We start from the raw sequence: 15509 nt of genomic DNA, 5'->3' as shown, positions 1-15509 counted from the left end.
CTAGATTTTTAAAGCCTGTGTTTCTTAACTCTAAGAATTGGGCTCTAGTCTCTCTTAGGTTATAATTTGATTAAAATAATTTTATTTCTGACTAGAAAAAAATAGAGAATATGTCTGTCTTGCTAGATATTTTCTTATGGATGTCTTGGTGCAACAATTGCAGTCTGTTTGCTTTCAGAGTCTGGGGGCCATAACTGCAGCATCCCCAGCCCTTGGTCCTTCCATTCCTGGTTGGTTCCAGTGCTGGTTTGCTTTTTCCCTTTTACTCCTCCTCCTCCTTCTTCCTTCACACTACCTTCTCCCGTGGCCTCTCCTCTTCCCCCTCCCCTTTCCCTTTACTCTTACAATTCCCCCTGCTCCTCTCCCTCCCTAATTTCTCCCCTCTCCTGGTTTCTGCCTCCTTTTTGCTTTCTGTTTGTGTTTCTGAGGGCAGTGCTCCAATTACCTCATATTTGGAGAGATGAAGCTGCAGCCAATCCGGTTTCTGTCTGCTTTTAGGTCAAGTGATTTCTGAACTGCAGTGAGATGCTTTGAATTTGTCTTGTGGCAGCTCTGAGCCTGTAAGATGGCTGTCTGAATCGGCCGCGGCTGGGAGAGACGGAGCGGCGGGGAGGGAGGGAGAAAGAATTGGAAGGATTGCCGGCACAGTGCATGTTTTTAAATGTGCATCTAATCCGATGAAGCCACGGTTCGGATTTCTCTGGGATCCCAGGACTGGCTTAGCTGCATTTTTGCTGAGATTAGGAGAGGAAAGCGATGGGAAATTCACTGGGCTGTGTTAAGGAGCCAAAAAATTCAGTAGCTATTCCTGAGAAGGCTCCTCTGTCTCCTAAGAAAAGGGTTCGGTTCAAAAGGAAGTGGAGGGGGAAGAAACCCCCTCCTCCAGAGGCATCCCCCGAGGAAGAACCCTTGGAAGGAGCGGGAGTCAGTGAAGAAACAGAAACCCGAAGGAAGTTCATAGTGAGTCTCCAGAAGGAGGAAGGCCCAGGAGGGGTGGCACATCCCCCCTCAGACATGTTAGTGCCCGAGGCCTCGGCCCCCAGCTCAGGAGTGGGAGATCAAGGGATGATCGTGCAGGTGAAGGAGAGATTCCAGGGGGAGATCCAGACTGCCCACCTTTTGCTAGAGAATGAGTCATCAGTTGCCAGAGGGGTCTGGGATTCCCTGGAAGAGGGGATGACTGTCATCGCTCACCTGCTTGATAACCCAGCAGAGAGGAACTGTGAGAAGTCAGTGAGCCAACTGGTGGAATTTCCGAGGACAGCATCCTGCAGCAGCAGGGCTGTGCTGCTGCCTTTGCAAGGGGAGACTGCCGTGGAGAAAGCAGACACTCCGCCTGGATGTCAGAGCAGCACCTTCCCCAGCAACACAGGAAATGAAGACCAGCTTCCAGAGGGCTGGAGTGTGTGGGGAGGATCCCAGGGTATTTTAAGTGCCTCTGAGACAGGTTCCTGGATTGCAGAGCATTCTGTCCCTTCATCACTGTCGGAGCAGTTGAGGGGCCACAGAGGCACAGAGCCTGCTCACATGGGTCGAGTGCCCCACCAGGGTCCCAGACTGCCTGCTTCTCAGAGTGATTTGTCCGTCAGTGGCATGACTGTGAGCATTTTGCCCTCCTCCTCTGGCTATGGCAGCAGTGGGCCGCACTTACGTGGCATCCGACCGAAAGATACAGAACCGGGAAAGAGCTCCATGTCCTTCTCAGAAGAGGACGGCACCCTTTCTTTGGAGGCAAGCCACACCCCATCCTGGGGTCTGGAGGAGGTAGGTGGGCCTGTTCAAGGGGATATGCAAGCAGCTGCTGGGATTCCTGGCCCAAAAGCTTATTTAGGTGGAGTGTAGTGAGCAGTGAGGATCTTGGGGCTTCTCAAACTTGGGCCGATGTTGGGGACTGGGAGTGAGTGGCTGCTGGGCTTGGCAAACAGTCTGCCTCAGGTCTGCCCCTGGATGCTTGGAGCCAAGCCTGGCCTCTGGGAGTCCCTAATTCCGGGTAACCGTGCGGCACAATTGCTCGAGCTTTCTGGTGGGGCTATCTCAAGGTGCTTTGCTAGTTAGTACTTACTCTCGGGCAGGTCTGTTTATCAGCTTCCCCGCACAAGGAGCTTGTAGTGTAGTCTCTGAAATGAGTGGAGAAGGGGTGAGGAATGTTGAAGGGCGGAGGAGCTGACTTGGGTGTAATTGCTCTTATGACGTTCTTACTAGAGCTGATGCAATCCCACTCCTCGGGGACACAGCTAGTGACAACACTCATTCGGCATTTGTAGAGGTGGACGGGATAATCCTCCTTCGGTTCCTGATTCCAGCATTCGATGAGAGGGACGTAGAGTGGTCTGGAGATTAACCCCCAGAGGGGGTTATGGCAGTTTTAAGGTTTGAGGCTAGAAAAAGTTGGTATTTGGATGGGACTTGTTTATGGCTCCGACAGGTTTTCGTTTGTGAATTCTATATCAAGGCCTTGGTGGTCGTAGTAGTGATGATGCTGGGTGCTGGGAATGTTTTTAGGATCAAGGAGCAAGTGAGAATTCAAGAGATCTGAACCCTGAGAGGGAAGAGGACTCAGCAAGGCCCTGGGTGGCCGTGACTGAAGTTATAATTCACCAGGGACGGAAGAACTGTTGTTGGCCTGTCACCCTCTGCAGCAGGAGTAAACACCTCAGGGTCCCAGAGCAGCAAGAGCTGGGAGGTGAAGTAGGGCAGCCGCCTTGATGTCTGCACCACAGGGATGTGGCCTGCCTGCTGGTGCCTGCTTATCACCAGCAGCATGAGCCGGGGAGAGACACACATTTAAGCTGATGTGTTTACAATGTCCTCTTTGGGGAGGAGTTTCCTGCATAAATAGGCCCATCTCAGTGCCCTGTGTTATTACAGAGTTTGGAAACTCACAGCAGTTGCAGGGAAAAGTGGCCACTGAAAAATATTCATTATATGCTTAGGCAAGAGGCCACCCTGGACTTTCCCATATAAAAGTGTATATGCACGTGCATGCATGTGGGTGCATGTGTGTGAAGGTAGGAAGGAAGGCAGCCAGGTTGTTGGGGTGGGGTGTACAAGTATTTGAGTTTCACTAAATAAGAAGGAATATCAGTCAGCTTTCATCTTTATAGGGAATGGATGTAGAGTAGTTGGGGATAAAACCAACTGCTGAGCTGGTTGCTCTTTTGATACCACTAACATTAAGTAGAAGTTGTGGAGGCATCATCATATTTTAGGATTCATGCTCATAAATGAGAGAGATGTTTAGAAAGTTAGGAGTAGAAAATTTTAAGGGAAATCAGTTCTAGATAATGGACTGTAGGTGACCATGGCACTTTTAGTATGGGATTTCCTCACTGGGAGGGAAGGTTCAGAACCACTCCATGAGGAGTCTTAAGGAAAAGATTGGCCCGGCTGGTGTGCGTGGCTCCCTGGTTGCGCATCAACCTATGAATCAAGAGGTCAGGGTTTGATGCCCAGTCAGGACACATGCCCAGGTTATGGGCTTGATCCCCAGTGTGGGTGTGCAGGAGGCAGCCAATCAATGAGTCTCTCTCATCATTGATGTTTCTATCTCCCTCTCCCTCTCTCTGCCTCTCTGAAATCAATACAAATATATCGGAAGGAAGGAAGGGAGGGAGGAAGGGAGGGGAGAGATAGAGAGAGAGGAAGGAAGGAAGGAAGGAAGGAAGGAAGGAAGGAAGGAAGGAAGGAAGGAAGGAAGGAAGAAAGAAGAGGTGGGAGAAACCTTTGGACCATGATCAGTAGTTTGGCTGTATTGAGAGTGGTGTGATTATTTTGCTGTTCAGTATGTTTTGTGTGCTTTTTTTTTGTTTTCAATATGTTAGAGCAGTAACCTTCTTCAGAAAATAATTCAAGTTCCAGAGAGGTGTCTGTCCTTGGCATAACTCAGGCCGTATAGTATCTCTTGTGGGTCAGCCCAGAACATGGTAATGGGGACCAGGCTGTGGCTGGACATACGCTTTGCAGTGGGTTTTGGTTCTTTCAGGATAGAAAGAAATGGAAACTCGTTATTCTTAGGAATGCAGGTTTTAGATAAAAGAAGAGAAATGGTCTACTTTCTGTTCACCTGGTATAGTTGATTCTCTCCTTGTCAAGAAATAGTTAACACAGAAGTAGGATGGCAGGGGTCAGCTGGCAGGAATGGTTTCAGAGTGACAAGTAGATGAGGATTTGGAGCTGGATGGGAGTGGGTTAACGGCATTGAACTTTGATGTCAGACCAAGGCCTTCTCTGGCCATTCCTTCTCTCAGGAGGACTCCCTACTCCCAGCTGCCATCAATATCCACAATACCTGGCTTTTTGGAACAAGGAAAATTATTGAAAATCCCCTCCTCCTCCCTATCTTGGCTCCCACTGCCAATTTCCTGCCACACTGTAGTGGATCCTACTGAGTAAAGAATTTGGCTCTATTCCAATGTCCTTGCCACACACCCTATAGACCCTACAATCTCGGGTGACAGTGAGATCTATAGTTGGGGGCTAGTAATGCTGAGGAAGAGATCAGTTGGTATATTATTTTCTGGGCTCATTCTTTCAGTTTACCAATATCCCTTTCCGAGTTCTCTTTAGTTATAGGAAAAGTTGTTTTACTGATACTGATTTTGTATTACAAGAAAAGAGCAAAATTAACTAGATATGATTGTAGGAATGTAGCAGTTAAAATTATAATTAAGAGTTTTGTTTAAGAAAGGATTTTTCTTTTTAAAAAAATTTACTTAAAAGGAATCATTATTTTGTAGGTATAACAATGGTGGTATGATTATATTAAAGAGTCCTTATCTTTTAGAGATACATACTGAAGTGTTTATGGAAGAAATGATGTATTTGGAATTTGCTTCATAATAATAGGGGATGGATGAAGTGGGTAGAGTATAGATGAAACAGGATAAGTTATGAGTTGATAATGGCTGAAACTGGGTTATGGGTACATTCTGTCTCTTTTTGTATACATTTTTAATTTTTCACTGCAAATGGAAAGTTAAGAAAAATACTGGAAAAATTATTATATGCTGCATATACCAAAAAAGGATGAATATCTACAACACAGGAAGTGTAGTATGGGAGGAGTGGTTACGAGTGTGGAGCTAAGTTGGGTTTTCTGCTCTTCTACTCACTAGCACTATACCTTAGAGCAAGTTACTTAACTTCTCTGTGACATAATTTCCTCATTTGTAAAATGAGGATAAGTATCGTATATACTTTGTGGGGTTGCTGTGAGAATTACATGAATTAATACAAGTAAACAATAAATGTTAAGAAATTGCTACAAATAAACAAGAATTAGAAAAATAGGGGAAAGCCCAGGAATAAGCAACTTGCAAAAAAGAAAACCCAAATACTTCATACACAGGCATCTTCCTCACTAGCAATCAAAGATACACTAGCAGAAATCAAAACAGGATACATTTCACACTCATCATATGGGCAGAAAATAAATCTAGAAATGCCTAGTGTGGGCCAGGATGTAGAGTGATAGAAAACCTCTTCATATCTTTTGGGTGGAAGTACAAATTGGTACTGTTATTTGGAAGATAGTTTGATACTATTTAGTAGAATGGAAAAATATTCATATTCTATGACCTAGGGTTTCCATTCTAGTTATTATATTCCCTAGAGGGACCTTCAAGATTCAGATTGGAATACTGACCCCGGCCTCTATCTGAGCCTGATGTTGGTAAAACACAGCTGTCATTAGATACTTCTATCCAGGCATTTTTCATGAATAACTGTTCTGTACCCTCGTCTGCTCTCCAGTGAAAGTTTTTAAAGTCTGGTGCCTTCTCTGTAGTGGGATGAGGTCAGCTAGAATTTCAGGACATGAGAATCAAGTATCTGTTCATTACACCTAGTCTCAGTCCCTGAGAGTTAGATATATAGGCTTATCCAGCATCCAAACTCCTCAGCCTGGTATTCCAACCACACCTCCCACCTCATCGTCTATCTAATCTTTTCTCCTATATCAGTTGCCAATTTGAACCTTCTTATTTTAACAGGTCAACCCCTTAATCATCTACTATTCCTGTTTTAACTTATTTCAACTTCCAATCTTTGTATCTACTTTCTGCCTAGAATTCATTTCCTCTTTCTCTTCTTCTGTTCTATAATATCCTTCAAGTGTGAATTAAAATCATACTTCATTAAGAAATACTTTTTATCACTTCAATCCATACTTAGTATTCATTCTGCCAAGATCCTCTTTTGAATATCTTCATGTACTATATTATTGTTGATCCTTTGGGTCATAAATTATATGTAACTTTTTCATGTGATCTACCACATATGACTTAATATAAGGTAAGACTTTTTTCCCTCCAGAAATTAGCCCTCAGAAAAAAGAGATTCTTTTTGTATTTTACTTTATAAAGTTTCTTATTGGACTGTCAGTGAAATCATAGTCATTTCATGGAAAAGGATGAATGAATTTGGGTCACCATCTGCTAGTTCAATTTACTAGTATATCAGTTTTTGTAGAGATCAACTGACATAACTGATTAAACAAAAAGGAGAGACCAAAAATTTAAGAAAGTTTTAGTTACTGTTCTTGGGAACTTAACCTCCTAATTTGAGGTGTTAAAGGTAATTATATATAAGTAGTAGTCACATTAAAAACTTAAAAAAGTTACTCAGATACTTATAAAACACCCACAGACAGCAAGTGGTCACATTACAGAAATCATAAATAAACACCAATAGAATGAATGAAGCCAAAACTAACCCAGTGTCATGCAACTGGATTTTTGTTGGCTGGGGTGAAATTTCCAGTGACTGCATGGATTTAAAAAATGTTGTATCTCTGAAATCTTAGAAATGTAGAAGATGTTTTCTAGAATATTCAAACAACAGCTTTATTTTTTTAAAGTAGATTTATTGGTGGAAAAGACATTGATGTCAAAGATGCAGAGTTTGAATAACATGGTTTTATGAAATGTAAAAGTGAAAAGGCATTAAACTAATGCATTATAGCCCTAGCTGGTTTGGCTCAGTGAATAGAGCGTTGACCTGTGTACTGAAGGGTCCTGAGTTCGATTCCAGTCAAGGGCACATGCCTAGGTTGTGGGCTCCATCCCCAATAGGCGGCATGCAGGAGGCAGCTAATCAATGATTCTCTCTCATCGTTGATGTTTCTATCTCTCCCTCTCCCTTTTTCGCTGAAATCATTAAAAATACATATAAAAAAGAAAAAATTAATGTAGTAGATATACTGCTTAATTTTAGACGAGATCGGGCGCGTTCAGGGTGGTATGGCCGTAGACGTACTGCTTAATTTTAAATAATTGTATGTGTAAATAAATTTCAAAAAGTTTATATATTCAAGAGGACCACAATTCCTTTCTTCCATTCACCTATTACCATTTGGGAAAGTTTGGGGACTGTCTTATTTCAGCCAGGTATGGCATGTCTTAACTAAGAACTTGCAGAGCAAGCATGTCCTTTTTTGTTTCCCCCTTCTCACCTAGCTAATTTCTACTCATATCTTAAAACTCAGCATAGATTTTGTTGTCCCAGAGAAGTTCCTTGGAATTGCTGGTTTGGGTTACTTGCTTATCTCTGTCAGTGTTGACCTCTCTGTACAGTACATTGTCTCCCCTACTAAATGGCTTGAACTTGAGCTCAGGGTTGTGCTTTTATCTTGAGATACCAAGGACTTAAACACAGCTCCTTGAACATAGTGGTTGGTTGCTCGAGAAATAACAACAGAATAAATAAATGGTGTTATTTTTTTTTCTTCTTTGTGGTGTCTGGAATTGTGTTAAGCACAGATGAGATGTTTAGTAAATCCTTATTCAGTTATTAAGAACAAATTAAGATTCTAGATATGTTTCAGAAAAGGAATGAATTAAGCCTCATAAGGCAGGCATGCATGGTCTCTGGATGGTAGCGAGGCTGCCTCCCTCTCTGCAAGGCTGCCTTTTAAAAATCCAGAGGCGGGAGAAAGCTCCCCAACACTGAAGCTGGGTTTCTGCATTTGGCAGATTAAAGTAAAAGCTTCTGTGTATTCCAAAGGACAGCACTGCGCACATCATGTGTGAGTATTAAAAGTAGAGAGGGACAAACGCCAAATTAATTCCTGAGATGGTTGTGACAATAATCCCATTTTTCTCATTCAGGTCACAGTCTAGGAAGGACCTTAATCCAACCCTCCAGGGACCCAGACACTTCCCTGTCTCATTAAAGCTTTGTAGAAAATCCGAAGTAAAGCTGTTCATTGAACTATTTTCAGTGCAATATACAAAGATACTGTGATTGGCAGATAAGCAATGCTATCAGAGAGACGGGCTGTGGTTGTACCGGACATACAGTCATGCAATGTCAATTAACTGGAATTTCTTTTTTGAGTGAAAAACACAAAAACTCAGATTTCATTTTGTTTATTCAAGTTCTATCCCTTTTAACTTCAACAAATCTATTTCCTGTGCCCAACAGTGTGTCGCCTTAATATGTATGTGAAGTGGCTATAGTGAAAGTACTGGGATAGTCACTGGTGAGGGGTTATCTAGTCACTGAAACAACAGCTAGAAATGTTGAGGAGAACTGCAGTAGAATTGGCACCAGGGAGGGGCTGTTTTCACTGGACTTACAGGATGACGGCTTGGCTGCTGTTACCCATTATTGTTGGGTCCTCAGCTTTGCGATCCTGTAGCTCCTTCTCACCCCGTATACTTGGAGTTGATTGAGTTTTAGGGGAATGACTTACAGTGTGATAATACTTGTTAGAGATTGATTGGTGCAATTTAATTAATTTACAATAAGAATTTAAAAATTAATTGAAAAATATCCTTGGGTGAGGATTAACAAAACAAAAAAAGAATTTAACTGCCCGGTGATACAGTATTTGAAATGCCACTCTGCATTTTGTTGCTTTAGGATATTATATGGGAAGGACATAATAATCTGAAGGTTGTCAGGTGAATATAGTGTCAGAGCAGAGGTGGTGGGTGGACGATGGATTTGTAGGATGAATTTATAAGCTGGCATTGTCAAAGTTTGGCAGCCTGATTGAAATGTATCTATCAAGGGACGAGAATCTTGGAATGTACTGGGTAGGTCACCATTTTACTGTCAAAATCTTAGAGGCAGTACTTACTGATTTCCCCTTTCAAGACTCCATGCAGGCTACCCATATTCTTTTGTTCTCATAGCCTTTCTTTGGACATCTTAGTAAGATTAGCCTGCAGCTTTCTTTCATACTCAATAAAGTATTAATAAAAATTTATAGACCTGGTTTCTTTTGAATTTTAAAGTATCTTCTGCTGATGTTTGATCTACCCGATTATGAGTTGAGTTTATAAAGTTAGTATTCATAGACTCAAAAGTGCCTGTTGTCGATTGTCCCTGGTACTGGCCACCAGGGAAGCGGTTACTCCATACTGCACCTAATGGAGATGTCTGAGGGACCGGTGTTTTGTTGCCACGCCATGCCTTCCCTGCCCAAACCTCCTACCAAGAGCCATAATGCATGAAGAGAGAAGGTTACTCCATGTCCTATCTTTTGGCAGATCTCTGACATCTACATTAGTGGAGAGTCTGGGGACATGTCAGCCAAGGAAAAGCTGCTCCTATGGACCCAGAAGGTGACAGCTGGTTACACAGGAATCAAGTGCACCAACTTCTCCTCCTGCTGGAGTGATGGGAAGATGTTCAACGCACTTATTCATCGGTACAGGTAGATGCAGTAGAATTTCAATATGCCTGGAGGGGTTTCTTCTCATCTCTTGTTTGTAATTAATTATTATATCACTTTGCCCCTCAACCAAGAATCTGATTCATTGTATACAGTTAAAAGAGGAATATGTATTGAACTCCTAGTGTTCTAGGCACTGGGCACAGATAGCAGTGAACAAAACAACAGCAGTTCTTGCTTTCGTGGAGGTTATTTGTTTATTAGGCAACATACAAATACATTTTTGCCGTCCTACAGTGCTAAGTGCAGTGGAGGGATAGAGAGTGACAGATGGGGGGGTTGTGGTATTTTGGACAGAGGGTCAGAGATGGTCTCTCTGCTGAGGATGTTGGAGTAGAGCCGTGAGGGCGTGAGCCACGCAGACCTCTAGGGGTCAGCGTGTTCGGTTGGAGGAAGTAGCGAGGACAGAGGGCCTGATGAAGAGGCTTGCTTAGAGAGCTGAGGAAGAACAGGTGGCTGGAGTGAGATGAGTGAGGAAGACAGGATTTTTGAATGATAAAAATTAATGCACTTTTAGTGGTCATAAACATGCACCCCCCCCCCGCCCCCCCATTTCCACTCTGTCGTAGCTGATGATACCTTTCCCATGAAATACAACAAGGCTGCTGCTCTGTAAGTTTTGAATTAGGCAGCACTGGGCTCCTGAAGTGTAGTTGGAAATGGGATTAGTACTGGGTACTGTTCAGGTTTTGTGTGAACTTGCGTGTGGCATGTACACGGTGACCTTCCACGTGCCTTGGTGGACTTTCACAGGCCTGACCTGGTAGACATGGAGAGGGTTCAGATCCAGAGTAACCGCGAGAACCTGGAGCAGGCTTTCGAAGTGGCAGAAAGACTGGGCGTCACCCGGCTGCTGGACGCAGAAGGTGAGAGTGGACCCAAGTTAAGTATGTTTGGCAGTATTTACTGTTCCTTTTCCTGGCAGGTTCCTTTGTTCTGACTAAGACATTTCTTACCCTTCCTCTCAGATGTGGATGTGCCATCTCCCGATGAAAAGTCTGTAATCACTTATGTGTCTTCGATTTATGATGCCTTCCCTAAAGTCCCTGAGGGTGGAGAAGGGATCAGTGCTACGGTAAAAGAACCCTTAAAATACCTTCTGACTTTGATTTGTTTGGGTAGAATGTACTGAGTCAACCATATTTCTCACTGTATACAGAGCATTTTTATACAGAGCAAACTGAATCTACACCGTATTCATACGCGGTCATTGTCCTTGGTCCCTGGGAGTGAGTCTGTCACTAATTTTGTAGCATCTAGCCTAGACTATTCTAGGTGTCAGGAAATTGAATCCCATCTTGCGAGCCCTTGAGGAGCTTTGAAACTGGGACTCTGAGTGTTACATTGAACAGGAAACGGATTTTATGTGGTTTGGGGTGGCCTGAGCTACTTTCTGATGTGTTTGTTTTTCATACTGCTAATCAGAATGAAAATATGTGGTATTTATTTACCCTTTGACATTAGGAAGTAGACTCCAGGTGGCAAGAATACCAAAGCCGAGTGGACTCCCTCATTCCCTGGATCAAACAGCATACACTATTGATGTCAGATAAATCTTTTCCCCAGAACCCTGTTGAACTAAAGGTAAAATTATGGACGTGCATTGATTTTTTATAAATTAATTCTAAGGAATAAGTCTCGGAGCTGTTGCTGCTGCTGGTTTCTGGGTGAGGTGGTACCAAAATTTGGGCCACATTGTTTGTACCCATTTATTCACCAAATTTTAATTTTGCAGGCACTTTATAACCAGTATATACACTTCAAAGAAACAGAAATTCTGGCCAAGGAGAGAGAAAAAGCAAGAATTGAGGAATTGTATAAATTATTGGAGGTAAGGAGCTTATCCTTTGCTGAGACTTGGGGGTTGCTGGTTTGCTCTTTTGTTGTGTCTTTGTTAGACCTCCTGCATCCTCTTCCCAACCTGCATTAACAGCAATATGGTAGGGTGACAAACCTGGCATCCCCCTCGGCTGGTCTTGAAAATTTGTGGGAAGGGGCAATAGAAACCATCTACACTTTCTAAAGGGCCTATTGAAAAGTGAAATACATTTAACCCTAGCTAGTGTGACTCAGTTTATTGGGCATTGTGCCGTGCACCTAAAGATTGCTGGTTCAATTCCCAATCAGGGCACATGCCCAGGTTGTGGGCTCCATACCTGATAGGGGCTGTGCAGGAAGCAGCTGATGGATGTTTCACTCTCACGTCAATGTTTCTCTCCCTCTCTCTCTTCCTCTCTCCAAAAAGAAAACAAAACAAAAACAAAGCAAAACAAAACAAACAAAAAACAATAAAAAATCTTTTTAAAAAAGTAACATACTTTTATTCCGAAATTTAGAGTTTTGTGTGAGTTTTCTCATTTCTCAAAGAGAAGCTAAGTCTTCCCTAAGATGGAAAGAAAAGAGACTTCCACTCACATTTTGATTCCTAGAGAATTGACAGCTATAGAGATGGGCATTTGAATGGCGGTTATTGAGAGGACAGGAAGACTTATGTAACATGTAGCAGGAATGGAAGGCTTTAGAGAGGAGTTCTTGCATTTAGAGGTGATTATTTTATTCTTGCCTCAAGGTGAGGTACTGCTAAATATTCCATTGTTGTCTCTTATTAGACAATGGGAAAAACTGCTGAATGGCTGGGTAAAGAAGCAAGAAGTGATGGCAAAGACTAAATTAAAACCAGGGCCTGGGGGCATGGCTGTGCTTTGGACTAAAAGGATCTCTGGGTTTTTTTAGGTGTGGATTGAATTTGGCCGAATTAAACTGCCTCAAGGTTATCACCCTAATGATGTAGAAGAAGAGTGGGGAAAGCTCATCATCGAGATGCTGGAGCGAGAGAAATCCCTTCGACCAGCTGTAGAGAGGTGAGTCCAGAGCCTGAAGAGGATCTGACATTACTTACTGGGCTGCTTTGGACCCTACACTTGACTATGGTTTTGATCTTATTTTAGGCTGGAATTGCTGCTACAAATTGCAAACAAAATCCAGAATGGTGCTTTGAACTGTGAAGAAAAACTGACACTAGCTAAGAATACACTGCAGGCTGTAAGTCTCTGACTGTTTTGTCTCACTTCTTCTGTCACGTCTTCCACTCCTTGCCCTGTGCTCCAGTAGTTGGAGTTAACATTTGAGGCATCCAGCTGTGCTACTTCCTTACTCTTGGGATTTCAGTGGGCCCCTTGGCTCCCTGGTCCTAGTGGGTGGGAGCAATGGGAGTGTTCCCACTCTTACTCTCCCTTTCTCCCTCAGGACGCTGCTCACCTGGAGTCAGGACAGCCAGTGCAGTGCGAGTCAGATGTCATCATGTACATTCAGGAATGCGAAGGTCTTATCAGGCAGCTGCAAGTGGATCTCCAGATACTACGGGATGAGAATTATTACCAGCTAGAAGAACTGGCTTTTAGGTGAGGAACATGGGGCTCATACAGAAAGTTTGCTTACTGCTGAGGCTCATGGCTCAAGAGTCAGGTATTGAATCTTGTGACTTGCCCTTAGAGTTCAGTGTCTCAGTAGGAATACTACAGGTATTTTGGCTGGGAAATTCTCATGGTGGAGGACAATTTCCCCTTATTGCAGGCCCTGTCCACTAAGTAAGTGTAGGGTTTCCTAATCATTGTGGTATCTTATAACACCCCACATACTTCAGAGTGGCCTGCAAGAGTGGGTACCAGGTCTGGTTTAGAATGCTGGTGATGCGATACGTCACTTTGTAGAGGAGGAAACCAAGACCCACAAAGGGGATGAAGATCACCCAAGACACGTGGCTTATACAGAGCCAAGACTACGACTTACATCTTTGGACCCCCTAATCTGTTGTTTATTTTGTTATACCACCTACGAGTTACATACACAGGTATTTGCTTCCCTCTAGTTAACACTGTAATTTGATATTTGCCTCTTTTACAACTCTGTACAATGAAGATGCTAATAATATCATCTTGCATTCATATAACACTTTCTCTTTCTTTCCTGTTATCCTCATCCTTGTCAAATGGATAGGGGATTTTATTTTAAAAAGTACATTACAAATGTAAGTCTCCTCCTCCTTTCTCTTCTTACATTTCAGGGTTATGCGTCTGCAGGATGAGCTGGTCACCTTGCGCCTAGAGTGCACAAACTTGTATCGGAAGGGCCACTTCACTTCACTTGAATTGGTTCCACCCTCTACTTTAACCACTACTCATCTGAAGGCAGAACCCCTAACCAAGGGAACCCATTCTTCTTCTACCTCCTGGTTCCGAAAGCCCATGACTCGGGCTGAACTTGTGTCTATCTCGTCCTCTGAAGATGAAGGCAATCTCCGATTTGTGTATGAACTACTGTCTTGGGTAGAAGAAATGCAGGTGGGTGAATATTCCAGGTGCTTGTACAGTGCACAGCAACTTATCTAAGAGGACCATGTTGCTCTGTGTCCCTTAATTATCGATGCTGCCTAGGACCCAGACCCCTGTTTTCTTAAATTTTAAATGGACTGGATCAGCTCACATCCTCAAAATTCCACACTGAATAGCATAGACTTTTCTAACTTAAAGACGTTAGAGAATTTCTTCCCTTCAGCCAACTGTGCTCCAAGTGGGAGCTTGTGGGAGAAGTTGCAGAGTCTGTAAATCTCAGTTACCGTTTCTGAAATTTCCTCATTGGCAGAGAAGCTTATTCTTCACTTTTTGTGTTTGGCCATAACTCTTATATTTAAGCAAGGCTTCTTTGTTTCACAATTCTGTGGGGCACTTTAAAAGAAAAGTATTTCTCAATTACAGTTGACCTAATAGTATATTACTTTCAAATGTACAACAGCGAGTAGGCATTTATATATAACTTATGAAGTGATCACCCCAATAAGTCCAGTATCCATCTGACACCATACATATTTGCTGTAATATTATTGACTATATTCCCTATGCTGTACTTTACATCCCTAGGGCGCACTATATACATGTATTCTAGGACAGCGTTCGCCAACCTTTTGGACCTCACGGACCACCAGTGGTCCGTGGACCACCGGTTGGCGACAGCTGTTCTAGGATAATAGTTCAAGTTCAATATTGTCCTCCTTATCCTTCTAACCCTTTTGTTTATGTGAGATATTTCCCATCTCCTGATGATGGAGTCTCCATGTACCAATAAATAAAAACACTCAAAAACATGCTAATGTTTTAAAATTCATTGGCCAATAGGTGATGCCGTGAATGAAGCTTACTATTTTCAGGTATTTCTTTCTTATATCCATTTTGATTGTGAAATGAAGAGCTCTATAAAGGGAAATGCCTGAACTGTAAAGTTAAGCATCTTCAGCCAGTGGACACACCTTCCTGGTTGGTGAATTTAGGAACATCTTGCCACAGTGCAGCAGCAAAAGCCTGCCTCTGCTGCTGTAGCTAATGGGGTTTAGTCTCTAGCTCCTTGGGGGGTGATTATGGCATATTTTTCTGTGAGAGGTCATTAAGGAGATACCCTTTTGCCAGTCCTCTACCTCTAGCCCCCTTGTCCAAATGTTGATTGTGATAATATTCTTTTTCTGCCACCTTAGCAGTAAGTTATTATATATGTGCTTTTCCTTTTCAGATGAAACTGGAGCGAGCAGAGTGGGGCAATGACCTGCCTAGTGTGGAGTTGCAGCTGGAAACACAGCAGCACATTCATACGAGTGTGGAAGAGCTGGGCTCAAGTGTCAAAGAGGCCAGGTTGTATGAGGTGCGTGACAGTCAGAACCCACTAGGGAGGTAGGCAGGGTGGGTAACGGCAGTATGCACAATGCAGCTGTCTCTAAGGAGAAGGGGGCTTTGGCAAGGAGTGGTAACCATAAGCAGCACTTTACAACAAACTCCCTTTTCAC

At 43.1% G+C, this 15509-nt stretch overlaps 2 protein-coding genes across 2 annotated transcripts in view; both read left to right on the top strand.

Moving 5' to 3' along the window:
• MACF1 (microtubule actin crosslinking factor 1) overlaps positions 1-15509 on the top strand; it is a 340411-nt gene that overhangs the window by 162489 nt on the left and 162413 nt on the right. The window contains exons 8-17 of the mRNA XM_081085882.1: positions 9495-9661; positions 10433-10545; positions 10648-10754; positions 11144-11263; positions 11415-11510; positions 12413-12540; positions 12628-12721; positions 12926-13080; positions 13743-14019; positions 15239-15367. Coding sequence (XP_080942008.1) covers positions 9495-9661; positions 10433-10545; positions 10648-10754; positions 11144-11263; positions 11415-11510; positions 12413-12540; positions 12628-12721; positions 12926-13080; positions 13743-14019; positions 15239-15367 — 1386 coding nt within the window. The remainder of the gene's footprint in view (positions 1-9494; positions 9662-10432; positions 10546-10647; positions 10755-11143; positions 11264-11414; positions 11511-12412; positions 12541-12627; positions 12722-12925; positions 13081-13742; positions 14020-15238; positions 15368-15509) is intronic.
• LOC308516947 (uncharacterized protein) lies at positions 757-1842 on the top strand (the record flags this gene model as incomplete). Its single annotated transcript, XM_081088002.1, has 1 exon — positions 757-1842. The coding sequence occupies one exon, from the start codon at positions 757-759 to the stop codon at positions 1840-1842; it is 1086 nt and encodes a 361-aa protein (XP_080944128.1).

Source organism: Myotis nattereri (assembly GCF_964212035.1).
Source record: "Myotis nattereri genome assembly, chromosome: 3".
Lineage (NCBI taxonomy): Eukaryota > Metazoa > Chordata > Mammalia > Chiroptera > Vespertilionidae > Myotis > Myotis nattereri.
The sequence above is the reverse complement of the archived record's forward strand: the minus strand, read 5'-3'. Positions and strand labels throughout refer to the sequence as shown.